Source organism: Triticum urartu, chromosome 5A (assembly GCF_056163025.1).
Source record: "Triticum urartu cultivar PI428250 chromosome 5A, HENAU_Tu73, whole genome shotgun sequence".
Lineage (NCBI taxonomy): Eukaryota > Viridiplantae > Streptophyta > Magnoliopsida > Poales > Poaceae > Triticum > Triticum urartu.
This window is the reverse complement of record NC_141877.1, coordinates 419,897,727-419,924,310: the sequence shown is the minus strand read 5'-3', so window position 1 is coordinate 419,924,310 and position 26,584 is coordinate 419,897,727. Positions and strand designations below refer to the sequence as shown.

At 48.6% G+C, this 26,584-nt stretch overlaps 2 protein-coding genes across 2 annotated transcripts; both read right to left on the bottom strand.

Moving 5' to 3' along the window:
- Positions 1-6,633: 6,633 nt before the first annotated feature.
- Positions 6,634-9,964, bottom strand: LOC125526814 (uncharacterized). Its single transcript, XM_048691435.2, has 5 exons — positions 9,270-9,964; positions 8,773-9,163; positions 8,239-8,688; positions 7,958-8,113; positions 6,634-6,990 (listed from the first exon to the last, which is right to left on the bottom strand). Exons 1-5 carry the CDS (start codon positions 9,575-9,577, stop codon positions 6,823-6,825), a joined length of 1,473 nt encoding a protein of 490 aa, XP_048547392.2. The 5' UTR covers positions 9,578-9,964; the 3' UTR covers positions 6,634-6,822.
- A 211-nt stretch (positions 9,965-10,175) lies between these two features.
- On the bottom strand, positions 10,176-12,077 carry LOC125526813 (E3 ubiquitin-protein ligase RSL1). The gene is made up of 2 exons (XM_048691434.2): positions 11,166-12,077; positions 10,176-10,461 (listed from the first exon to the last, which is right to left on the bottom strand). Exons 1-2 carry the CDS (start codon positions 11,966-11,968, stop codon positions 10,290-10,292), a joined length of 975 nt encoding a protein of 324 aa, XP_048547391.1. The 5' UTR covers positions 11,969-12,077; the 3' UTR covers positions 10,176-10,289.
- Between the last annotated feature and the right edge of the window lie 14,507 nt (positions 12,078-26,584).

The following is a 26,584-nucleotide window of genomic DNA, read 5'->3' as shown; positions in this document are numbered from 1 at the left end:
GTTCATCACAGAAAACGGTTCCTGTGACGTCTACACCAATTAGTGAGGAAGTTAATGATGATGATCATGAAACTTCAGATCAAGTTGTTACTGAACCTCATAGGTCAACCAAAGTAAGATCCGCACCAGAGTGGTATGGTAATCCTGTTCTGGAGGTTATGTTGCTAGACCATGATGAACCTACGAACTATGAAGAAGCGATGGTGAGCCCAGATTCCGCAAAATGGTTTGAGGCCATGAAATCTGAGATGGGATCCATGTATGAGAACAAAGTGTGGACTTTGGTTGACTTGCCCGATGATCGGCAAGCCATAGAAAATAAATGGATCTTCAAGAGGAAGACGGACGCTGATAGTAGTGTTACTATCTACAAAGCTAGACTTGTCAAAAAAGGTTTTGACAAAGTTCAAGGTGTTGACTACGATGAGATTTTCTCACTCGTAGAGATGCTTAAGTCTGTCCGAATCATGTTAGCAATTGCCACGTTTGATGAAATCTGGCAAATGGATGTAAAAATTGCATTCCTGAATGGATTTCTGGAAGAAGAGTTGTATATGATGCAACCGGAAGGTTTTGTCGATCCAAAGGGAGCTAACAAAGTGTGCAAGCTCCAGCGATCCATTTATGGACTGGTGCAAGCCTCTCGGAGTTGGAATAAATGTTTTGATAAGTTGATCAAAGCATATATAGTTTTATACAAACTTGCAGTGAAGCCTGTATTTAGAAGAAAGTGAATGGGAGCACTACAGCATTTCTGATAAATATATGTGAATGCCATATTGTTGATCGGAAATAATGTACAATTATTCTGCAAAGCATAAAGGAGTGTTTGAAAAGAGTTTTTCAAAGAAAGACCTCGGTGAAGCTGCTTACATATTGAGCATCAAGATCTATAGAGATAGATCAAGACGCTTGATAAGTTTTTTCAATGAATACATTCCTTGACAAGATTTTGAAGTAGTTCAAAATGGAATAGGCAAAGAAAGAGCTCTTGCCTGTGTTACAAGGTGTGAAATTGAGTAAGACTCAAAGCCTGACCACGGCAGAAGATAGAAAGAGAATGAAAGTCATTCCCTATGCCTCAGCCATAGGTTCTATAAAGTATGTCATGTTGTGTACCAGATCTATTGTATACCCTACACTGATTTTGGCAAGGGGGTACAATAGTGATATATGAGTAGATCACTGGACAGCGGTCAAAATTATCCTTAGTGGAGTAAGGATATGTTTCTAGATTATGGAGGTGACAAAAGGTTCGTCGTAAAGAGTTACGTAGATGCAAGCTTTGACACTGATCTGGATGACTCTAAGTCTCGATCTAGATACATATTGAAAGTGGGAGCAATTAGCTAGAGTAGCTCCGTGCAGAGCATTTTTGACATAGAAATTTGCAAAATACATACGGATCTGAATATGGCAGACCCATTGACTAAACTTCTCTCACAAGCAAAACATGATCACACCTTAGTACTCTTTGGGTGTTAATCATATAGAGATGTGAACTAGATTATTGACTCTAGTAAACCCTTTGGGTGTTGGTCACATGATGATGTGAACTATGGGTGTTAATCACATGGTGACGTGAACTATTGATGTTAAATCACATGGTGATGTGATCTAGATTATTGACTCTAGTGCAAGTGGGAGACTGAAGGAAATATGCCCTAGAGGCAATAATAAAGTTATTATTTATTTACTTATATCATCATAAATGTTTATTATTCGTGCTAGAATTGTATTAACCGGAAAATAATACATGTGTGAATACATAGACAAACATAGTGTCACTAGTATGCCTCTACTTGACTAGCTCATTGATCAAAGATGGTTAAGTTTCCTAACCATAGACATGAGTTGTTATTTGATCAATGGGAACATCATTAGGAGAATGATGTGATTGACTTGACCCATTCCGTTAGCTTAGCACTTGATCGTTTGTTTACTGCTATTGCTTTCTTGATGACTTATACATGTTCTTATGACTATGAGATTATGCAACTCCCGAATACCGAAGGAACACTTTGTGTGCTACCAAACGTCACAACATAACTGGGTGATTATAAAGGTGCTCTACAGGTGTCTCCGATGGTACTTGTTGAGTTGGCATAGATCAAGATTAGGATTTGACACTTCGATTGTCGGAAAGGTATCTCTGGGCCCTCTCGGTAATACACATCACTACAAGACTTGCAAGCATGATAACTAATGAGTTCGTTACGGGATGATGTATTACAGAACGAGTAAAGAGACTTGCCTGTAACGAGATTGAACTAGGTAGTGGATACCGACGATCGAATCTCGGGCAAGTAACATACCGATGACAAAGAGAACAACGAATAGTGTTGTGCGTTTGACCGATAAAGATCTTCGTAGAATATGTAGGAACCAATATGAGCATCCAGGTTCCGCTATTGGTTATTGACCGGAGACGTGTCTCGGTCATGTCTATATAGTTCTTGAACCCGTAGGGTCCGCACGCTTAAAGTTCGGTGACGATCGGTTTTATGAGTTTATATGTTTTGATGTACCGAAGGTAGTTCGGAGTCCCAGATGTGATCACAGACATGACGAGGAGTCTTGAAATGGTCAAGACATAAAGATTGATATATTGGAAGCCTACATTTGGACATTGGAATAGTTCCGGGTGAAATCCGGATTTTACCGGAGTACCGAAGGGGTTACCGGAACCTCCCGGGGGCTAATGGGCCTTGTTGGGCCATAAGGGAAAGAGATAGGGGCCGGCCTAGGGCAGGCAGAGCGCCCCCTTCCCCCTGTCCGAATTGGACTAGGAGAGGGCGGGGGGCGGCGCCCCCCTTTCCTTCTCTTTCTCTCCCTGCCTTTCCCCCTCCTAGAAGTAGGAAAGGGAGGAATTCTACTCCTACTATGAGGAGGATTCCTCCTCCTAGGCGCGCCAACAAGGGCCGACCGGCCTCCCCCTTGCTCCTTTATATACAAGGGTAGGGGGGCACCTCTAGACACTCAAGCTGATCACAAAGATCTCTTCCAGCCGTGTGCGGTGCCCCCCTTCCACCATAATCCACCTCGGTCATACTGTAGCGGTGTTTAGGCGAAGCCCTGCTGCGGTAGCTTCATCAACATCGTCACCACGCCGTCGTGCTGAAGAAACTCTTCCCCGAGCTCTACTGGATCGTGAGTTCGCGGGACGTCACCAAGCTGAACGTGTGCTGAATGCGGAGGTGCCGTACGTTCGGTACTGAGGATCAGTCGATCGTGAAGACGTACAACTACATCAACCGCGTTGTCATAACGCTTCCGCTTAACGGTCTACGAGGGTACGTGGACGACACTCTCCCCTCTCATTGCTATGCATCACCATGATCCTGCGTGTGCGTAGGAAATTTTCGAAAAATTACTACGTTCCCCAACATTTATATCATCTTGTCCAAGTTCGAGAAATAAAACAGATGACAAACAAATAATCCGTGAATCACCATTATTGGGAGAGCTGGTACAACAAATCATTCACTCCGCCCCCTCCCCAACAAGTATCCTTGTTGTGCAACGCCCAGTGCATCGTGACACTATATTTCTGAATAACATTCTTCACACGGTCACTGAATTAGCCATCCTCGAAACTGTGGCTAGGGCTTCGAGTTTCCTGCAACTACATACTGGTCAGGGAGCCCTTGCATAATCTACAAACTAAAAATCGCAAACGTAGCAAGACAATTTGTTATTGAACACCATGCTTGTGATCCTAACAAAAAAACTATATTCAAGTTACGGACCAGATCAAGATGAAAATAATATTGATAAAGTTCCTCTGTAGGTCGAGCTATATGAAATCTCTTATCTTCAACCCTTCAACATTGATTTAAGATCCGTACTCTCCAACTAACTTGCAACAAGGAAATTTCTCTTTTTTGTTTTTCTCAAATGAAAGAACATATGGACTTCAAACTTTGCAGATCAAACAAACTTTACAACTTTAATGTGTGAAAAAACTTTCAGATTTTTTGAACCAACATAAATATATAAAATGAGGATTTTTAATTAAAAAATAATTTTTAGCATTTTAAATGCATGAAAAAATCTAAAAAAAATTCCCACATAGTAATTAGATTGTTTTGTTGTCCTGCAAAGTTTCAAGTTTATACGTTGTTTCGTTTGAGAGAAACAAAAATGATAAATGTGCCTGCACGGATCGCGATGCAAAAATGGGTGGCTAAGATAAGGGGTACCATGTTGCTCAAGCTACACAAAAGAAAGATGGAGAAGGGAAAGATGTGCATTTGTAGAGAGGGGAGAAGCGATTGGGTAGATGAACATGGTTGGTGCCCCACTCGATGGCCTCGCGCATGTGGTGTGTGGTAACGGTGAAGGCCAAGGGCGGGCCGAACTTACCTGCTCGCCGTAGTACCCGCAACGAGGTCCAAGCCCTGCTACAGATGATCCCCGAATGCCCGCGCCACCTCATGCGTTGGTTGTACCTAAAGCCGCCCCGACCGATGTGCATCTAAGTAGAGAAGGCTCTTCGACATCGTCTCCCCGGTAATTTGGCTTCTCGTTGGCCACTACGGCGGCATCGCACCCGCGGCAGCCGAGGCACAGTGCCAAGACGGCCGCCTGCTGGAGCACCAGCGCGGCGGCAGCGACGATGGGGGCTGCTGCCCACCGGACGCGGCTACAAATCATGCCGCGCGATGACCGCAGCAGTCACTAGCTATCAATGGCATTGTTTTTAGCCAGACGTGAATCCTTCCCCGTCCTCCTCATCTCCTCCACCCCGTCTCTCTGCTCTGGCTCCGGCAATGGTCCACCATGACCCACCTACTTTGTTCCGACACAGAGGGGCTCCTTTTGTCCGACGGAGGGGGGTCACGAGGCGGCGGCCACGGACGAGGAAGATGTGGGAGGGGGAAGTGGAGACATGCGTGCTAGCCTCTGCTAGGGTTTGGAATGGGGAAGGAGAGATCGGGTTGAGGAGACATACGTGCGTGGAATTTTTGTTGATTGGAGAGGTGATGTGCACATCTGAGATTAATAAGCCAAAAATCGGTATAGACCAGAAACAGGAGGTGGGCCGGGTAAAAAAGTCCATGAAAACAGGTGGGGTAAAAAATCGATGGGATCGAGATCTGGTCATGCGTGGGAGGTAACAAACGAAACTAGCGAACAACTACCTTGTTGAGACTTTAGGAGTAGAGATGTAAAAAATAATATGGCAACTGAACTGAATCAATTGAAAATTAAGGGGAATGCATACGTAGTCATCGTTGGGACGCAACCATTAATGCAAAATTATATTGAAATCGAACACCCAATCGATTAGAAATCAAGTTATTAATATAATTAATTAGGCAGACAGTAAATTACATATGTGATTAATTACATCCAATTAAATAGGTTTTTTTTTGTGATGAATCAATCTGGAAGCCGAGTCCTTAATGCAATTAATTAATTATTAGGCACCCTTATGTGAGCCACCCCGGTGTATAACACCGTCATTAGGCCAGAAGCTGTCGAATCTGAACCTAGCATGTCGCGCCGTTGAGCAGGAGTGCGCAGCGATCCAAGTAAGATGTCGATGCAACCATGAGGAGGAAGGAGGGGAAGATGGTTTCCCAGGCAATGTTGCAGAAAAACTTGTTGATACTTACGAGTGTGGGAACCTCGTGCTCGTTACTCCAACTGAATCTATGGTTCTTGCATTTTATCTCTCGAAGAGCAGCCGTGTCGATCGCCGTCCTAAACCTACCCATGATGTGGCGGTTGATGTTAAGGTTGTCTTTGTCCCGAGCCTCATAGATTGCGTTGAAATCATCGTTGATGAGCCACGGCTCGCAGGCGGGTGGCGCACTACTTAGGCCCCGTTCGGATCCTCTCCTACTCCCAGCTTCTTTGGTCAGCACGTGGAGTCGTCCCGAACGCGGCAGCTCCTGAAAGCCAGCTTCGCGGAGCGAACTGCCCTCGTAGTGCATAAACGAGAAGCGGGTCGAACCTAGCTTCAAAAATGGAAGGAGGCAGAGTTGGACGTAATTACCAGATATGCCACCACCAAGTGAACTCTGAGGCAGCGTACCGGTTCGATCGATATGTTTCTGTCACCGATACGTTCTCTCCCGTACGAGAAACCACCTAACTGGGCTTTATGCTTGCTTCCTGGGCTGCTGGCCCATGTAGACGGGAGCTAGAGAGCAGCCGCGCACTGCCGAAGTGCCGAACGCATCGCTGGCTCCGCCAAGAAGCTGGCTAGCGCTGCCTTCCCGAGAAGCTGGCCACTTTGGGAAGCCAGCAGACTTCCGAACGGGCCCTTACTAGCTCGAGGAGGAACTGATCTTTAGATGCGTCGTCTGTTGGCCCATACACGATGGTTAGCCAGAAGATTTTAGCCGATCTAACTAATTACCATAACTTGCGCCGTAATGGAGTAGATTCCTATCCTATGCGATGGCACAGACACGACTGTGTCATCCCAGAAAATTGACACAGCCCCCCTACTTCTCTAACAAACTGTCGATCCCACGTTTCAATTTTCTTGTCTCGCAGGCAAAGGATCGCTTTTCTACGGGCGCCGGCGACCTCACGGATTGCCGACCGCTTTACCAGCGAGTTCAGGCCGCGCACATTCCAGCGAACTATGGGGCATTGTATGTCATCCATGGGGAAACAAAGAAATTCTCTGGAAGCAAATTAAACTACTGAAAGTGCAGTACACCACGCTTACAGCCGAGGCATGCCGACGACCACCAGTAGGCCCAAAACTACGCCGGCAGGAGAGATCTAGAAGAAGATTAACTAGCTGATTAAGCCGCCCATTTCTTAACCGCCAAGTACATGAGGAGCTAAAGGAGGTAGTCGTTACACGGAATTCCGTCCAGCTGGGATTTGAACTCCACACGCGTTGTCTGTCGTTGCCGGATTAGCTGTTGACGTTGCTGTATCTTCAAGTTCAGGCTCCGGGACGTTGACGCTGACATTGCGCCCTTCATCTTCAGCAGGCTTGGCAGTGGACGAACCAGAGGTGCGCTACGGCATATGCATATGCATGGAAAGTGAAACGTGTCACATAGTTTTAACAAGTTGCATATGCTATTAAGTGTAGATATTCGTCAGTTAAAAAAAGTGCAGGAATTCGTGCAACTGTACGTCAGAGAAAAGCCAATAATGTGTACTCTGTGCTACTACTAATCAATAACAAACCCATCTGAGATTTTAGCAAGAAGACATGCTATTACTACTTGCATGCTGATCCTCTATCCTCAAGCAAGAGGATCGTCCTCAAAGTCGAATGCCTTTAGAACATTCATATAGCACTGTGTACCAACAGCCAAATGGTGTGTGGTCTTCTAGAGCTGGCAAACACGTTTCTTTCTCCCAATAGAACAGCATTGGAGGCTAAAAGAAGTTTCAGGAAAAACATGAAATGGGGAAGGTGTTGTATCTCTAATTATCAATGTTTTAAATAGCGTGCTATGGCATATAGCGGCGACCCTTAAAAACAGCTATAGCTGGGCTATAGCGAGGCTATAGCGGCAAATTGTACATGAAATCATTTAGCGACAACATGCTCAAACAGCTATAGCGGAGCTATAACGAGGCTATAGCCGGCTATTTAAAACTATGCTAATTATACCATTATATTGAAGAAGATTGCCTCTATCAGCATTCAGCAGTACAGAATTTGCTAGCAACAGAGTCTAAATAACTGCTGACAGGAAACAATGCAACAAGTTGCTCTTCCCAAAGTTGCATTTCAGGCTTGAAGCAGTTAAGCCGCCCGCCCATTCCACACAGCGCGAGCAAAGCATGAAGTTGGGCGGCCATTGCTGAAAATTTGTGCTACCCTGCACCCCTCTAGTTAAGGTGTAGAGAGCAAACACATCAAACCATGTTTCTACTCTAGTTCACAGCCTTCATACAGGACAAGCAACGCTAGTTTGATGGTTTCTACTAAGTAATTACACTGCAATGTCAGTAAGGCAGGTAAACTCACCAGCCTCTTTGCCTTTGGTGCACTCTGTTGCTGGTGCTGCTTGGTTTTCTCTTGCTCCCACAGGTATTTCTGGTAGCTCCACTTAATTTGATCCTCTTTTGGTAGCTTGCTTCTTGCATACGCCTCAAGCAAGGGCATTTCCCACTCCTTAGTCCCCTGCAAATGCAATGGCAAGTACACAATGTCAGTAACCTCCTGGGGCGTTCACAGCTTCTGAATTTCTGAAACCTCCCCTGTTTAAGCTACAGTTTCTGAAACCCCTCAGATGTTCAGAACCAGACCTGCGGCTTCGACACTTGCTCGCCACCACCGGCGCCATCAAGATTCTCTTCGGGGTGGTCGTCGGATGGCTTCGCCGGCTGGGGGTTGTGGCCCTCGCCGTGGTGCACCCACACCGTGTACCCTGGCATGAAGCCGTTCCTGCCCAGATCCAGCTGCATGGCGTACTTGGTCCTCGGCCGCCTGTTGCGGTTGCGGCAGCGCGCGCAGGGGCACAGCATGCCCACGCCCAGGCGCTCCGGCGGGACGCCGCGGAAGGCGCGCTCCACGAACTCGGTCGTCTTCTCCACCCACTCGGGGGTGATCGAGTCCCTGCTCTGGCGGCCCGTGTACATCCAGCTGCGGTCTTCCGCCATCGTCGCGGGGCCTCCCTCTCCCTGCGCGGCAGCCCGCGCCCACAGTTGATCCTTCTTTGGTGGCTTTCCTCTTGCACACGCCCACTTCTTGGTCCCCTGCAAATGTCAGTAACCGCTGCTGAAACCTCCCCTGTTTAAGCTACGGTTTCTGAAACCCCGCTCAGATGTTCAGAACCAAACCTGCGCTGATTTCGACGCTTGCTCGCCGCCGCCGGCGCCATCCTTCTTCCCGTTGAGATCGCCATTCTCTTTGGGGCGGTCGTCGGACGGCTTAGCAGGCTGGGGGTTGCGTCGCTCGCCGTGGTACACCCACACCGTGTACCCTGGCGCGAACCCGTTCTTGAACAGATGCAGCTGAATCTCGTCCTTCGATCTGTACAGCCTGAACTCGCAGCGAGCGCAGGGGCACAGCACGACGGCCTGGCGCCTCGGCGGGAGGATGCGGAAGGCGCGCTCCACGAACTCGGTCGTCTTCTCCAACCACTCGGGGGTGAACTTCTTCCTGCTCTGGCGGCCCGTGTACATCCAGCTGCGGTCTTCCGCCATCGTCGCCGGGCCTCCCTCTCTCTCCCTGCGCCGCACGCCACACATGATTGTAAGGTCAGTCAGAAACCGAACCATTGCGGGAACACGAGCAGATCTGCCGCTCCGAGCAGCACAAATGGCGGCGAACTGACCTGAGTGCCGGTCGGTTTCTTCTTCGAACGTGCGATGCGAGTGCGAGCTTCCTAAACAGCAGGCTCGGACGCGGGGACGAGCGGCGGCGCGAGTGGAAGAGGGCGCGGAGGATGGAGGCGCAAATGGAGGGGTAAGCCGGGCTATGTAGGGTTTGGGGGGGCATTGCAGATTGCAGCCGGGGGTTTGCCGACTGCGCGGTGGCGGGAGACCGTCGGCAAACAGACGGCAAAGCCTTTGCCGGGCGAGCAACGCCGTGGCGTATTGCTCCGGTACGTATTCCCGAAAGGCCTGAGCGCCTGGGCCTCATTTGCTTGTAGATAAATCAGCAAATGGGCTGGAAAGGCCCGAGAAGATGAACTTCTCTCCTTTCTGCACCTGTTCCAGTGGTACCCCTAAAAAAACTGTTATAGTGGTGTTTGCTAAAAAAAAACCTGTTCCAGTGGGGGAATGCCATACGGCAGTTATCATCTTTCTATTCTTTTTTCTATTTTTTCTTGCCGGAAAGTGTTCATCTTTTCCATCTCTGGAAGTTGCCAAGAAGAGCATCTCCAACAGACGCGTCAAATAAAATGCATGCACAAAAAACATAGCTTTTTGGTGCCTGCGCCCAAAAACAACGCTCCAGCAGAAGCTGTAAAATAGCGCACGCACAAAAACGAATCTGTAAATTTAATGCACACGGGCTGTGGAGCTGCAAATTTGTGGCACCGGCTTATCTGCGCGGGCTGCTGCATGTGGGGTTGCCGGGTTGGGCGTCGTGTTTTTATGCATCTGATAAACCTCCCGCACGCAAAAATACTATTTAAGCACTACAAAACCTTTTTAACGCGCGTCTGTCGGACATGCTCCAATATCACAATCCACCGCAGCATGAAGCACAATAGCAATACATACATACAAGAGAATGGAAGGGGAAACAAAAATATATATGTACCACTGTAGTCCTCTGTTTGGCTTCCTCACTCAAGAGTTCAGCACTGCTAACTCGATCAGTTCAACAACCATCAACTGAAAAGCATTTACATGACCGCATCCTTGCTGAGAGTCGAGGATAGGCCAGCGCTTGGCCCGGCCCCGACGAGCTCAAAGCCGGCGTCGAGTGGTATGAAATCCTCCCGTCGCGAAGCATAGCATCTGCACATCCCCTCTGCCCGAGACGAGCCGCAGCCGTAGCAGAAGACGGAGCCACACCTGTGGATCACAAGAGCCGACAAAGATTCAGTTCTCCCTCTGTAAACTAATATAAAAGCGTTTAAATCACTATTTAAACTAACATAAGAGCATTTAGATTATTATTTTAATGATCTAAACGTTTTTATATTAATTTACAGAGGAGTACATACTCAGAGAAATTGTCACTAGTAATGACAGACTCAGAGAAATTTGCCTTCATGTTTTTGGTTGGGGTTCTGAATCTTGGTGTTTGTTAACATTGGTTTTGTCATATGAAATGGAACCGGGGAACCGATCCGCGCTGATCTGAAAAATGGAACTCATATGCTGTCGTCGTCGTCGGTCAAGTCAACAAGGTTTTTCAAGTCATTAGTCAACTCAAGTCTACGTATTTATAGATGCTCCTGCGAAGACTAGAGATCACAATGAATGGTTCACAGTGAAAGGGACAGCAATTCAGACAGTGTCCTCCAAAATTGAATAACCAAATTCTAAGCAACAGCTGCGTTTGACAATCCTCCTTCATTGATTGAAATGGCCATCAGAAAAAGTCGCACAAACCTTGGTTCATAATCTTAAGCAGGTTTGAAGATTTAACTGAGGAGGAAACTTGCAGGTGAAAGTCAATTTAAGAAGTACTCGTTCTGTTAAAAATGTTTTTATATTATGGTACGGAGGGAGTAGCCAGCAGTAAGTTGTTACCACGGTTAGTTTAGTTTTACCTGCACAGCATGGTCTTGCAGCCGTCGATCCGGTCGATCATGGCGCGGCAGCTCGGGCAGCGCATCCAGCTGCACCCCACGGCGAGCCGGTCGAGCGCGCACCCCTGGCCGCCGTCGTGGCGGTCGTCCCAGGGCTCCTCGCACAGCAGGCAGAAGGCGCGCGAGCAGCCGGGGCAGGTCGCCTCCTCGGGCACCTCGCCGACGGCGGCGCCGCAGCCGGCGTCGAGCACCACGAGCTCGCCGCAGTACCGGTAGGGGCAGCGCGCGCGGGCCGGCCCGACGGCGCGCTCGCAGAGCGCGACGCACCAGGCGTCGAACACGTCCATGTGGAGCAGCTTCTTGCAGGCCTCCGGGTGCATGGCGCCGGGGCAGCCGGCCCCGGCCGCCGGGCAGGGCACGGGCACGGCGCCGTCCGCGACGCGGGCCTCGATGTGGGCCACGACGCAGGCGACGCAGAAGTCGTGCGCGCAGGCCGGCGTGGCGCGGAACCGGTCGAACACCAGCTTGGGCTCCATGCAGACCGCGCAGTGGAACCGGCCGATCTCGTCGTCGCTGAGCGGCGGCACGCGGGACGACGACGAGGACGGCGGCCGGTCCGGCATGGAGCCCCGGATGAGCTCCTGCAGGCGGAGGTCCTGGACGTCGAGCTCCTGCGCCGCGCTCGCCATGGGACTGCGTGGGTGGAAGGAGGTTGGGTTAGTGGGGAGGTGGGAGGTGGGGAAAGTCGTCGTCGGTCGCAATTTTTGTACGTGGGGCTCGCGCTTTTGGTGGATTGGCGAGTAAGAATCGGGGTCGGAGAGCATGAATGGTAGCTACACTTCTTGGATCGTGACAGACCAGAACAGAAAGGGCCAAGGATGAGTCATCTTTCCACAACCGAGCCGTTCCTCGCCTCGGAAATTCAGAATCACGACGAGGGCAGAAAACATAAACTTCAAGGTATAGTATAGTAGTACATGAAAAGTACGGAGTAGTTACACAAACTAAAATCAAGTGTTCGAGCTACAGAAGTTTGATAGCTGAGCTCCGATAACAGAAATGAATCCGACGGCACTTACTAGGTCTGGAATATCTTGTCTCGCTTGTGTTCTTTCCTCAACTTCTCCCTGCATGATGTTGACCTGCACGGTTAATATAATTTGTATAAAGAAATTGCTACGAAGCGGCGAACTCCCCTCCCTCCTCCTCGCGTCACCCCGCGCGCGACCGAGGGGGAACCCTAAGTCGCCGCCGCCCCAGCCCCACCTCCACCTCTCCCTCCTCCCTCGTCGCTGCCCAAGGGCACGGCCGGGCGAAGCCCGGTCGCCGCCGGCGGCGGCGGAGATCCTCTCGTCCCCTCGCTCGGCTTCCTCGGCGTGGATCTTGGCGGCGGGCGGGGGTGCATCGCGGGCCGACGGGCGGTGCAGCACGGCGGCTCGCCGGCGCCGGAGGGTGGAGGCGGCCTTCGGCCTCGCGTCAGGCGTCCTGGTGGCGGAGTACTCGTGGTGGCCGGCTGCGTCATCTTCAGCAGGCGGGGCGCGCGGGTTCTACGGCCGATGAGGCGCGTGGATCTGGCCCTCGCGAGGTACGGGCCGCGGGGCGGCATGGGCTGCGGGCAGCCGCCCCTTGCTGTGGCGGTCGACTGGTGGAGGGTGGCGGTGCAGTGGTGGTGGTGGTTCGTGCTGGTGGTGGCGCCGGCGGCGGTGTGGGCTTCGACCGTCCTTGCGTCCAGCGGCCGTTGGCGGCGAGGGTGGTGGCGCTGGCTCGGGGCTGCCCCTCGGGGTCCCGACATGGATGTGGGCTGCCATGACGTGGTGGTGGTCCACCGCGGTGGTCTGGGTCAGTTCACGGCGGCGGCTGGACTTCTTCGGTGTCTGCTTGTCGGTGAGCGCCCTTGTCGACCTTCGAATCATCTCCCCGTCGTTCGGGTGTGTCCTTCATCGGAGGATTGGCCCTCTCCCAGCTATGACCCATCGCTCGTCTCGCGCCCGGCTGCAGGACCAAGCTCGTCTCGCGCCCGGCAGCAGGACCGTGCTCGTCTCGCGCCCGGCAGCAGGACCAAGCCCGTCTCGCGCCCGGCAGCAGGACCATGCTCGTCTCGCACCCGGTAGCAGGACCGAGCTCATCTCGCGCCCGGCAGCAGGACGGGTCGATGGTGGCCAGTGTTGGCTGACCTATTGGGTCTCGACGCTGGGGAGCGCTCAGGGGTATGAAAGGCGGTTCCTTTCCACTCGTCTCTTTGGTTGGGGTAGCGGCGGGTGGCGGGTGAGGTGGCATCAAGGTCCTGGATGCTGGGGCGGCGACCCTGGTGGTGGTGTCACGGTGCTCCTGGGCAAAGCCTGTGGCTTGGTGCTGCCTGGTGGCCATGACCGTGTGGGCGGCGTGGTAGCCAGGGTGTGATGTTTGGTGGCGGTGAATATTGCCGGGGTGAAAACCTGTTCTTTCTTCAGACGGACTGGCGGCGGCGAAGCTCGTTCCCTTCTTGAAGCCGTCGTCGCAGCTCTCACTGCCCTCGTGTTGCTCCAGGGGAAACTCTCATCCTTGGGTCGGGCGGTGGCAGCGCTTTGGTGTCGTAACCTTCCTGTAGGCACCGCCTTGAAGCCCACGGTTCGTCGTATGTAGCTTCTTCTCTTCGTGGTGACGAGTTCACGGTTGAGGCCCCCGGTTGCTCATGTAGTGCTAGGGGTGGTGTTGCTGCGCTCAGCGCCTATGTATCATGCCTTGGGTGTGTGCGTGTGTTCCAATGGTGTGCGTTGTATCGGGTTGTTGATGATCTTTGCTTTATATATAAAGCGGGGCGAAAGCCTATTTCGGTAAAGAAATTGCTACCAAATTGTTGTATACGATAAAAAGATCAAGTTTAATAAACTTTGACCAAGTTTATGGAGAAAACTGTCTATTCTCTGTGTCCCAAAATAGATGGCTATAAGTTCAGTCAAAAGTTTGACCAAATATATAGAAAAGAATATTAACAAATACAATATTGAATAAATAGATTATGAAAATGTATCTAATGATGGATATGATGATATTGATTTGATATTATTTATCTCCATATTTTTGTATATGCATGTAACGCCCTCGATGCGGCTATATCTCCCACGTGTCGAAGCACGACTTAAAGGCATAACCGCATTGAAAGCAATGTCGCAAGTGAGGTAATCTTCACACAACCCATGTAATACAATAGGGGAAAAGATACATAGTTGGCTTACAATCGCCACTTCACACAATTACATGAATAAAGCATTACATCAACCAGATACAATCAAGGTCCGACTACGGAACCAAAATAAAAGAAGAACCCCAAATGCGACAAGGTCCCGATCGACCCCAACTGGGCTCCACTACTGATCAACTAGAACGAAACAACACAAAAGACAAGATCTTCATCGAGCTCCTCCCAAGCTTGGTTGTGTCATCTACACGGACTCATCGGCACCTGCAAACTGATTTGGAAGTATCTGTGAGCCACGGGGACTCAGCAATCTCGCACCCTCGCGATCAAGACTATTTAAGCTTATGGGTAAGGTAAAGGTATGAGGTGGAGCTGCAGCAAGCGACTAGCATATATGGTGGCTAACATATTCGCAAAAGAGAGCGAGAAAAGAAGGTAAAGCGCGGTCGAGAAACTATGATCAAGAAGTGATCCTATAGCAACCTACGTCAAGCATAACTCCAACAACCGTGTTCACTTCCCGGACTCCGCCGGAAAGAGACCATCATGGTTACACACGCGGTTGATGCATTTTAATTAAGGTCAACTTCAGGTTTTCTACAACCGGACATTAACAAATTCCCATCTGCCCATAACCGCGGGCACGGCTTTTGAAAGTTCAAATCCCTGCAGGGGTGTCCCAACTTAGCCCATGACAAGCTCTCACGGTCAACGAAGGAATAGACCTCCTCCCGAGACATTCCGATCAGACTGGGTATCTCGGTACAACAAGACATCCTCGACAATGGTAAAACTAAACCAGCAACACCGCCCGAATGTGCCGACAAATCCCGATAGGAGCTGCACATATCTCTTTCTCAGGGCACACCGGATTGTCTAAACTTCCGGTAGGCCAGCCCGGAGTTGCCCCTGGTGGCCACTGGCGGCTGACAAGTTGGACCAACACTTAGAGGAGCACTGGCCCGGGGGTTTAAAATAATGATGAACCTTGGGCGCGCGACCCCCAAGGGAAAAGAAAAGGCTAGGCGGCGAATGGTAAAACCAATGTTGGGCATTGCTGGAAGAGTTTTATTCAAGGCGAACTGTCAAGGGGTTCCCATTATTACCCAACCGCGTAAGGGACGCAAAATCCGGGAACATAACACCGATATGACGGAAACTAGGGCGGCGAGAGTGGAACAAAACACCAGGCATAAGGCCGAGCCTTCCACCCTTTACCAAGTATATAGATGCATTAATTAAATAAGAGATATTGTGATATCCCAACAAGTAAACATGTTCCAACAAGGAACAACATCTCCATGTTCCAACAAGGAACAAAACTTCAATCTTCACCTGCAACTAACAACGCTATAAGAGGGGCTGAGCAAAGCGGTAACATAGCCAAACAACGGTTTGCTAGGACAAGGTGGGTTAGAGGCTTGGTTCAACAATATGGGTGGCATGATAAGCAAGTGGTAGGTATCGCAACATAGGCATAGCAAAAGAGCGAGCAACTAAGCAAGCAAAGATAGAAGTGATTTCGAGGGTATGATCATCTTGCCTGAAATCCCACAAGGAAGAAGAACGAGTCCATGAAGAAGACAAGCGGACGTAGTCGAACGGACCCTCACAAACGCAACATTATCGGAACCAACCCGAAGAAGCAACACCGGAAAGGAGCAAACAACATAGTAAACAACCACCACATAATCATGGCATGATGCACAATCAAGTATGATGTATGTCCAGTTTAATGAAGCATGACATGGCAAAATGCACAAACAATCCTACAAATTAAGTGGAGCTCAATGTGCAACGAGTTGCATATTGACGAAACACCACGACAAGTTTTAGTTCGATCTCGTTTATGTACCCAACAATATTAAATGTTGTTAAACATGGCAAGAGGGTGAAGCAAAGCAAAACTACCTATCTAGTCAAGTTTAAATGAGGCCGGGAACAACAAACAACAAATTCCGGTAACTCCTCATATGCATATATTAGGTTTGGTACTGTTCTGCCCTAAACATAATTTTAGAGTTATTTAACATGCAAATAAAGGTCACCATGTTAAACTAGGCATTTTTCTACCCCAATTACATATAAAGTTTATTAAAATCCGAGCTACGGTTATTTAGTTATGAAATAAATCATCTTAACATGGCATAGGAGCAAAATAATGCAAACAACATTTTTAACATTTCAAACATAGATGAAAGTTGGATATTATGAATCTAGAAAAAATTCTAAACAAGTTCCGTATATAAGTTGTTTAATTCCGATGCATGGGTGAGAAGTTATTAGATGCATGGTTCTAGGGGCTAAACTGCAAAACTGGTTTTCCCTGGATAAATGGACAAATCGCAGAACGGAAAAAAATGTGACATGGGCCGAATCTGGCTGGCCCAGCCGCACAGAGATCTGAAGGGGGGGTTCTCACCATGGGCTTGGCCCAGATCTGTGGAGGAGGCGGCCTGGCAGGGCACGCTGGCCTTGGGCGTGGTTGGCCCACATGCGCGCGAGGAAGGTGGCCCAGTAGGGAAGCGCTCGTTCTCCTCTGCTCGAGCAGAGGCAGGAGCATGGCGCGGCGGCTGCCGGTGATGGGGACGGCGGCGCGACACGTAGGGAGCCGGAGGACGACGGGGATGGATGGATCCGAGGACGGGTGTTCCAGATCCGGTGACACAGGTGGTCGACGGCGCTCGGGGATGTGGGATCCGGCGAGGTGGAGCTCGTCCATGGAGGCGGCGGCGGTTTCCTGTGGCAACAGAGGGAGGGAGAGAGCTGGTGAGGAGAGGAAGAGGAAGAAGCAGAGGCAGGGGAAGGTGAGAGGAGCAGGTGTCGGGATTCAGCCTGGTGGTCGTCGTCGGCGAGGCGCTGGTCGCCTGCGGGGATCGGGCGCGGGCAGAGCGAAGGTGGAGCTTAGGGCGCGGGGGAGTTGCGGGCGTGTAGCGGCGGCTCGGGCCCGCTTCGGCCCATGGGCGGGCCGCGGATGGGCCAGGCGGGCCGCGGCGAAGTGGGGGCACTGGGGAGGCGACGTGGCGCGCTGGGGTTGGCTGCAGGGCACCGGGAGGCGACGTGTCGCGCCCGGATTGGTCCGGGACGTGGCGGCGGCGGCGACAAGTGGCGGAGGTGGAGTGGGGCGGCGCTGAATCCGAGGAGGAGGGGGGTTGGCTGCGGCAGGAGGTAGGGGAAGGGGTCTAGGTTGCCCCAAATGGACTAGGGGTGTCCATATATAGCAAATTTGCTAGGGTTTGGGGGTTAGGAGGGGTTTTCGAGCCGTACGATCGCGATCATGCGGCTTCGGACAGAGGGGGGACTAGGTGGGCTGTGAAGAGAGGCCTCGGGCTGAGAGGAGAGAAGAGAAGTGAGGCCCGGCGACTGTTCCGGAGACCGAAACATCCGGCGAAAATACCGGCAACGGTGCCGCTATAAATTTAACGGCTGGGCTATCAAACGAGCTCCGAATGCGATGAAACTTGGCAGGCGACCTACTAACAACATAACAACACCACATGCCAACTTTCATCCCATTCTGAGAACATTTTCCGGCCACTTATAAAATACTATTTCGGACATGCCGCGGGCGCGTGCAAGTGTGTCTGGGCTCAGAACGGACAACGGGCGGAACGAGGAGGCCGGGACAGATGCAAGTTTTGAAAACATGATGATGCAATGCACAAGATGACATGACAAGATGCAACACGCAAGCGAATGACAACGCAACAACAGCGAATAACTGGAGGACACCTGGCACATCGGTCACGGGGCATTACAACACTCCACCACTACGAGAGGATCTCATCCCGAGATCTAGAATGGCACCGGAGGGAAAACGGAAGAGAAAGAGAAGAGGTAAAACTAAGTTGCTTCCTTGACAAACGAGTGAAACCAATGAACCTTGAGAGGTTAAACAATTGGAAAGAAGAATACAACGGAGATGAACGAAGTTGAAAACACTCCGTTAGAAAAGAGGAACAAAGAACATTACGAGAACTTTGTAGGTTGAAGGGAAGATATATATTGAAAACACTCCGGTTAAGAAGTTATGCAAGACTTGATACGGTGAAAAGAACTTGAGCAAAAAGGACAGAACACTCCGGTTAAATGGATAATCATGAAAAGAACATGATCCAAGATGATGAGAGAAAAGAGCAACATCACAATGGCTCCGGAACAAAAGAATAGAAGATAGATAATTGAAATAGGAGAAATGAGGAGAAAATGCCAACTTCTGCCAAAAGAGCTCGAGAAGGCATCCTTAGGAGAAGGGTCGAACGGAGTTGTTGAAAAACCAACAACGAAAAGAACAGGGTTGTAGTGTGCTTATGGGGAACATCTCAAAACTATTAGGTGAAATTCCGCCACTAACAGAAATGATATATTAGATTGATAACAACAAGGAGATGAGAAGCTTAATTCACCGGGAGGATAGATGAATAACTTGGGTCATTTATAAACACCATAACTAGCAACAATCCTTAGGAAAGGCTTTGGTGAAATATAACCCAAGATAACTCCAAAGAAGAGATTGATGGATTTAAAATATCTCATTCTTAATAACATGTGAATCATGAACTCAAATTATCAAGAATGATGTAAAACCACCTCCAAAGATACGGTAGAAAGAAATTGTACTCCGGATAGCAAGATGAAGAAAGCTTGAGCTCCTTTGAAAAGAATCTCGATGAACACTTCGAGAAAGAATTAAATCCTTTATGAACCATCATGTAGAACCTTCATGACGAACTCCGGTAACAAAAGAATGATCAAACGGAAAGGAAGATGAGAAGAGTAAGGTTGAAGCCTTGCAATGATTAGATGAAGCTTAGCAACGAGATAAAGAGAAAACTTGGCACTCCGGTAAAGAAAGATGAACAAATGGAAACAAGAATTTGATGAGCCTCCGGAATAGGGAATTAACCACTTGGATAAAACAAGAATTAAAATTACATTATGCTTATCCTTCGCCAATTAAATTGATGACAATCAATGGATTCGACATATTACTTATTCTCGTAGAAAAGATTAAGATAGATATAGCACCAACTTGAGAAGGTCTTCAACGAACCATCGGTAGGATCGAAACAACGAATGAATTGGTATGATAAAGAAGGAAGAGAAATCTTAAACGAACCACCGTAAGGATTGAAAAAGAACGAATAAAAGATAACGAATCACCGGGAAGAATTATGAAATGAACGAAGATACTTGAGAAAATTTAGATACAAGAGGACAAATAGTTCACGAACTGATTAGAGAATACTTGACTGATGCACCGGTAAGATTTGGAGAACAATGGCTGAAAGCTGAGAATGAACAAGTCTTCTGAAATGATGAGCTCCGGATAATCAAACTGAAAAGACTCCTGAATATCTCCTGATGGGTGAAAAGGATTCTCACAATCGAAAATAATTATGAGAGGATGGCAACAAGCTAGCACCACGAATCTCTGAGAGAACGGATAAGATATGGAGGTAAAACTCTTCTTCGGTCTTCAAATGATGAGAAAGACGACGAGAAACACCACCTTGAATTATTGAGACACTCCGGAATAAAGAAGAATAGAAAAATTGAACCAATGATGAAAAGAATTGTGAAAGATCTAGGAGATGGCATTTGACTGATGATAACTCATTCTTACGTCAAACTTCAAAAGGCATTTAGGATAGCTCCGGGAAAATAAGAAGAGTCAGGTAAGATCCTGGGAAAAGACCTGTGGGTTAGGGCCCACTCAAAAGAAATACCGTTGAGGGATTTAAAAGAGAGAATGCACCGATTGAATTAAATGGCTTGAATGAAGTGACATCCTCGAAAGATCTTGAACGAAAGCAGAGTGGAAACAGGAATCTTCTGAGACATCTTTAGCACTCCGGAACAATAGAATAGCGAGAGGTGAACGATTAAGAATTGCACCGGCATGAGAAAGCCTTGAAATACAGAAAAGAATATGATCAACACCGAAAGCTTGAATTGAATCCACTAGAGAAGAAAAGAATGGAGAATGATGAACTTGAACCCCCGTTAGAATCTTCATGAGAAACACCGGATAAGAATGAAGAGACTTCCATCGATAAAATGAATAGTTGATTAAGAAATATGAGTCCTTGAGGAAAAAGGGTGGGTGGGCGGGAAAAACAAAGCCAACTTGGAGACGGATGAAACAAACACCGTTGAGAAAAACTGATACTTGATCTTGCGGTTGTTGAAATGATCGGATCCACTTGAAGAGAAGCACACCGGTTAAAAAGGATTGACATGACAAACTCGATGATCGAGAAGGATTAGTATTCACATAGGAATATGAGACCACCGCTTAGGGAAGGTATGGAATCAACATTTGACTTCGAAGCAACTCTAATACCATAGCTCAAAAACAAAACAAAGGATTGGCTTGCAGAATAAGCCAGAACAAACATATGATTGAGATTTCGTCCGAAGTTTTCGTGGTGGGTCCTACACGGGCTCGATCGTACAACACCATCATGTACAAGGCAGTGCACATGACATACGAAGCGTCCCCGAGTCGGCATAGCCAAGGACTCTTTAAGACACAACGAGACCACTGTAAAACCGACCGTGAATAGGCGGACCACTAGACGTCGAACCCCAATTTCATATCATGCATCTGTCGGAAAGATATCCTAAGAGCTACTTGAATTCCCACTTATGAAACTCCCGAAACTTTCCGGTTATGCAATCAGGTGTTGGGGATACATGGGAAGCATAATATCTCACCCAAAACTAGCAAATCCTACATCCGGTTGTATCCATCCTTCAACACGTAACCAAGAAACCTTCGGAAATCATCTACCTCAACCTTCGAAAAGCATCCGTTATACAAGTTATGGCAATACTCCCGAACTCCCGCCCCAGTACTGGGTGGCGTCGAGGTTATCTCACCAACGAACTGCATAAAAGAGATTTTCGATGTCGGCGTACTAATCTCAGGTATTCCAGAACTGCAACGATAAAATTATGACGACAACACCTCGGAGCTCAACTCCCCGGGACACTTCCACAAAACCCCTGACAGGAGGCACCAAGACAATGTCCTCGTCACAAAACCATCGGAGCGATTCCAAGATACCCGCATGATCCTAAATTTTTTTAGTGAAATTTGAGAAGAGAAGAGTCAAAACTCTACGTCAGGATGCCTTACCAGAGCGATGAAGGGACTGGGGAGTAAAAAGAATTCCCAAACTCTCCGATAAATAATTCCTAAATGACTCAAAACATTTTTCTAGACTCAACAACGGCTGCTAAATACGATCAAGCAGTGGGGGCTCCTAAGGTCGGGGAAGGCTCTGATTACCAACTTGTAACGCCCTCGATGCGGCTATATCTCCCACGTGTCGAAGCACGACTTAGAGGCATAACCGCATTGAAAGCAATGTCGCAAGTGAGGTAATCTTCACACAACCCATGTAATACAATAGGGGAAAAGATACATAGTTGGCTTACAATCGCCACTTCACACAATTACATGAATAAAGCATTACATCAACCAGATACAATCAAGGTCCGACTACGAAACCAAAATAAAAGAAGAACCCCAAATGCGACAAGGTCCCCGATCGACCCCAACTGGGCTCCACTACTGATCAACTAGAACGAAACAACACAAAAGACAAGATCTTCATCGAGCTCCTCCCGAGCTTGGTTGCGTCATCTGCACGGACTCATCGACACCTGCAAACTGGTTTGGAAGTATCTGTGAGCCACAGGGACTCAGCAATCTCGCACCCTCGCGGTCAAGACTATTTAAGCTTATGGGTAAGGTAAAGGTATGAGGTGGAGCTGCAGCAAGCGACTAGCATATATGGTGGCTAACATATTCGCAAAAGAGAGCGAGAAGAGAAGGCAAAGCGCGGTCAAGAAACTATGATCAAGAAGTGATCCTATAGCAACCTACGTCAAGCATAACTCCAACAACCGTGTTCACTTCCCGGACTCCGCCGGAAAGAGACCATCACGGTTACACACGCGGTTGATGCATTTTAATTAAGGTCAACTTCAGGTTTTCTACAACCGGACATTAACAAATTCCCATCTGCCCATAACCGCGGGCACGGCTTTCGAAAGTTCAAATCCCTGCAGGGGTGCCCCAACTTAGCCCATGACAAGCTCTCACGGTCAACGAAGGAATAGACCTCCTCCCGAGACATTCCGATCAGACTGGGTATCCCGGTACAACAAGACATCCTCGACAATGGTAAAACTAAACCAGCAACACCGCCCGAATGTGCCGACAAATCCCGATAGGAGCTGCACATATCTCTTTCTCAGGGCACACCGGATTGTCTAAACTTTCGGTAGGCCAGCCCGGAGTTGCCCCTGGTGGCCACTGGCGGCTGACAAGTTGGACCAACACTTAGAGGAGCACTGGCCCGGGGGTTTAAAATAATGATGAACCTTGGGCGCACGACCCCCAAGGGAAAAGAAAAGGCTAGGCGGCGAATGGTAAAACCAATGTTGGGCATTGCTGGAAGAGTTTTATTCAAGGCGAACTGTCAAGGGGTTCCCATTATTACCCAACCGCGTAAGGGACGCAAAATCCGGGAACATAACACCGATATGACGGAAACTAGGGCGGCGAGAGTGGAACAAAACACCAGGCATAAGGCCGAGCCTTCCACCCTTTACCAAGTATATAGATGCATTAATTAAATAAGAGATATTGTGATATCCCAACAAGTAAACATGTTCCAACAAGGAACAACATCTCCATGTTCCAACAAGGAACAAAACTTCAATCTTCACCTGCAACTAACAACGCTATAAGAGGGGCTGAGCAAAGCGGTAACATAGCCAAACAACGGTTTGCTAGGACAAGGTGGGTTAGAGGCTTGGTTCAACAATATGGGTGGCATGATAAGCAAGTGGTAGGTATCGCAGCATAGGCATAGCAAAAGAGCGAGCAACTAAGCAAGCAAAGATAGAAGTGATTTCGAGGGTATGATCATCTTGCCTGAAATTCCACAAGGAAGAAGAACAAGTCCATGAAGAAGACAAGCGGACGTAGTTGAACGGACCCTCACAAACGCAACGTTATCGGAACCAACCCGAAGAAGCAACACCGGAAAGGAGCAAACAACATAGTAAACAACCACCACATAATCATGGCATGATGCACAATCAAGTATGATGCATGTCCGGTTTAATGAAGCATGACATGGCAAAATGCACAAACAATCCTACAAATTAAGTGGAGCTCAATGTGCAACGAGTTGCATATTGACGAAACACCACGACAAGTTTTAGTTCGATCTCGTTTACGTACCCAACAATATTAAATGTTGTTAAACATGGCAAGAGGGTGAAGCAAAGCAAAACTACCTATCTAGTCAAGTTTAAATGAGGCCGGGAACAACAAACAACAAATTCCGGTAACTCCTCATATGCATATATTAGGTTTGGTACTGTTCTGCCCTAAACATAATTTTAGAGTTATTTAACATGCAAATAAAGGTCACCATGTTAAACTAGGCATTTTTCTACCCCAATTACATATAAAGTTTATTAAAATCCGAGCTACGGTTATTTAGTTATGAAATAAATCATCTTAACATGGCATAGGAGCAAAATAATGCAAACAACATTTTTAACATTTCAAACATAGATGAAAGTTGGATATTATGAATCTAGACAAAATTCTAAACAAGTTCCATATATAAGTTGTTTAATTCCGATGCATGGGTGAGAAGTTATTAGATGCATGGTTCTAGGGGCTAAACTTCAAAACTGGTTTTCCCTGGATAAATGGACAAATCGCAGAACGGAAAAAAATGTGACATGGGCCGAATCTGGCTGGCCCAGCCGCACAGAGATCTGAAGGGGGGGTTCTCACCATGGGCTTGGCCCAGATCTGTGGAGGAGGCGGCCTGGCAGGGCACGCTGGCCTTGGGCATGGTTGGCCCACATGCGCGCGAGGAAGGTGGCCCAGTAAGGAAGCGCTCGTCCTCCTCTGCTCGAGCAGAGGCAGGAGCATGGCGCGGCAGCTACCGGTGATGGGGAAGGCGGCGCGACGCGTAGGGAGCCGGAGGACGACGGGGATGGATGGATGGATCCGAGGACGGGTGTTCCAGATCCGGTGACACAGGTGGTCGACGGCGCTCGGGGATGCGGGATCCGGCGAGGTGGAGCTCGTCCATGGAGGCGGCGGCGGTTTCCTGTGGCAACAGAGGGAGGGAGAGAGCTGGTGAGGAGAGGAAGAGGAAGAAGCAGAGGCAGGGGAAGGAGAGAGGAGCAGGTGTCGGGATTCAGCCTGGTGGTCGTCGGCGGCGAGGCGCTGGTCTCCTGCGGGGATCGGGCGCGGGCAGAGCGAAGGTGGAGCTTAGGGCGCGGGGGAGTTGCGGGCGTGCAGCGGTGGCTCGGGCCCGCTTCGGCCCAGGGGCGGGCCGCGGATGGGCCAGGCGGGCCGCGGCGAAGTGGGGGCACTGGGGAGGCGACGTGGCGCGCTGGGGTTGGCTGTAGGGCGCCGGGAGGCGACGTGTTGCGCCCGGATTGGTCCGGGACGTGGTGGCGGCGGCGACAAGTGGCAGAGGTGGAGTGGGGCGGCGCTGAATCCGAGGAGGAGGGGGGTTGGCCGCGGCAGGAGGTAGGGGAAGGGGTCTAGGTTGCCCAAAATGGACTAGGGGTGTCCATATATAGCAAATTTGCTAGGGTTTGGGGGTTAGGAGGGGTTTTCGAGCCGTACGATCGCGATCATGCGGCTTCGGACAGAGGGGGGACTAGGTGGGCTGTGAAGAGAGGCCTCGGGCTGAGAGGAGAGAAGAGAAGTGAGGCCCGGCGACTGTTCCGGAGACCGAAACGTCCGGCGAAAATACCGGCAACAGTGCCGCTATAAATTTAACGGTTGGGCTATCAAATGAGCTCCGAATGCGATGAAACTTGGCAGGCGACCTACTAACAACATAACAACACCACATGCCAACTTTCATCCCATTCCGAGAACATTTTCCGGCCACTTATAAAATACTATTTCGGACATGCCGCGGGCACGTGCAAGTGTGTCTGGGCTCAGAACGGACAACGGGCGGAACGAGGAGGCCGGAACAGATGCAAGTTTTGAAAACATGATGATGCAATGCACAAGATGACATGACAAGATGCAACACGCAAGCGAATGACAACGCAACAACAGCGAATAACTGGAGGACACCTGGCACATCGGTCACGGGGCGTTACAATGCACTTGATCAAACAAGTAAACATCGACTTTTTAACTGAATTTATATGCCATCCAATTGCGTACGGATGTAGTATATCTACAATACCAAACATATACAATAGTACGAATATTTAACTATGATGTATCCGATGGTATACATTTGGTATTCTAAATACAAATACTTTTTCTTTAAACAAATATATAAACGCTACATTATGGAATGGATGGAGTATCTAGTTACGTGATCACCTAACATGGACCTGTAACCTTGTTTAATACTCCCTTCGTCCAGTAACGTAGTGCGCATACTATTTTTGAAAAGTCAAATTTTGCAAAATTTAATCAAGTTTGTAGAGAAAACTATTTATATCTACATTATCAAATATATAATATTTGAAACTACATGCTATGATGAATCTAATGATGTATGTTTAAAATTCTAGATGCAAAAGTTTGTGAGGTTTGACTTTTAAAAAAAATGCACTAACATTAAACTAAAGGCCCAAACATTTTGGGATGGAAGGACAATATGTGACAGTTTAACACATATATGTAATACAAAGTGTGATATACTCAGCCAGATCCAATCATCCAAACATATATAAAATTCATCAAATCCCAACCGGGAAGGAAACAGACATTGTCATCATCTAGGAGAAAGATGAAGAACATTCGGCCATTCATGCATGTCACCATTCTGTTCCCCTGTGAATGCAATGAACCATGAGTTCTGTTTCCATACCCATGTAGTCTTGGTCTTCAATGCTAGCAGGGATCTGCAGGAGTAAAAGAAACCAAAACTCGCAAATCAAAAATCAAATCTCAAATCAGAAACCGTATGTAACGCCCTCGATGCGGCTATATCTCCCACGTGTCGAAGTACGACTTAGAGGCATAACCGCATTGAAAGCAATGTCGCAAGTGAGGTAATCTTCACACAACCCATGTAATACTAATAGGGGAAAAGATACATAGTTGGCTTATAGTCGTCACTTCACACAATTACTTGAATAAAGCATTACATCATCCAAATACAATCAGGGCCCGACTATGGAGCCAAAATCAAAGAAGAACCCCAAATGCGACAAGGTCCCCGATCGGCCCCAA

Bases quoted from the DNA above. Each gene is read 5' to 3' on its own strand.
- LOC125526814 (XM_048691435.2), bottom strand. From the start codon at position 9,577: ATGAGGCCCAGGCGCTCAGGCCTTTCGGGAATACGTACCGGAGCAATA. The intron at 9,164-9,269 runs GTCAGTTCGCCG...CGTGCGGCGCAG, and splicing joins AGAAACCGACCGGCACTCAG to GGAGAGAGAGGGAGGCCCGG. The intron at 8,689-8,772 runs GTTTGGTTCTGA...TGACATTTGCAG, and splicing joins AAGCGTCGAAATCAGCGCAG to GGGACCAAGAAGTGGGCGTG.
- LOC125526813 (XM_048691434.2), bottom strand. From the start codon at position 11,968: ATGCTCTCCGACCCCGATTCTTACTCGCCAATCCACCAAAAGCGCGAG. The intron at 10,462-11,165 runs GTAAAACTAAAC...TGTGATCCACAG, and splicing joins TGCAAGACCATGCTGTGCAG to GTGTGGCTCCGTCTTCTGCT.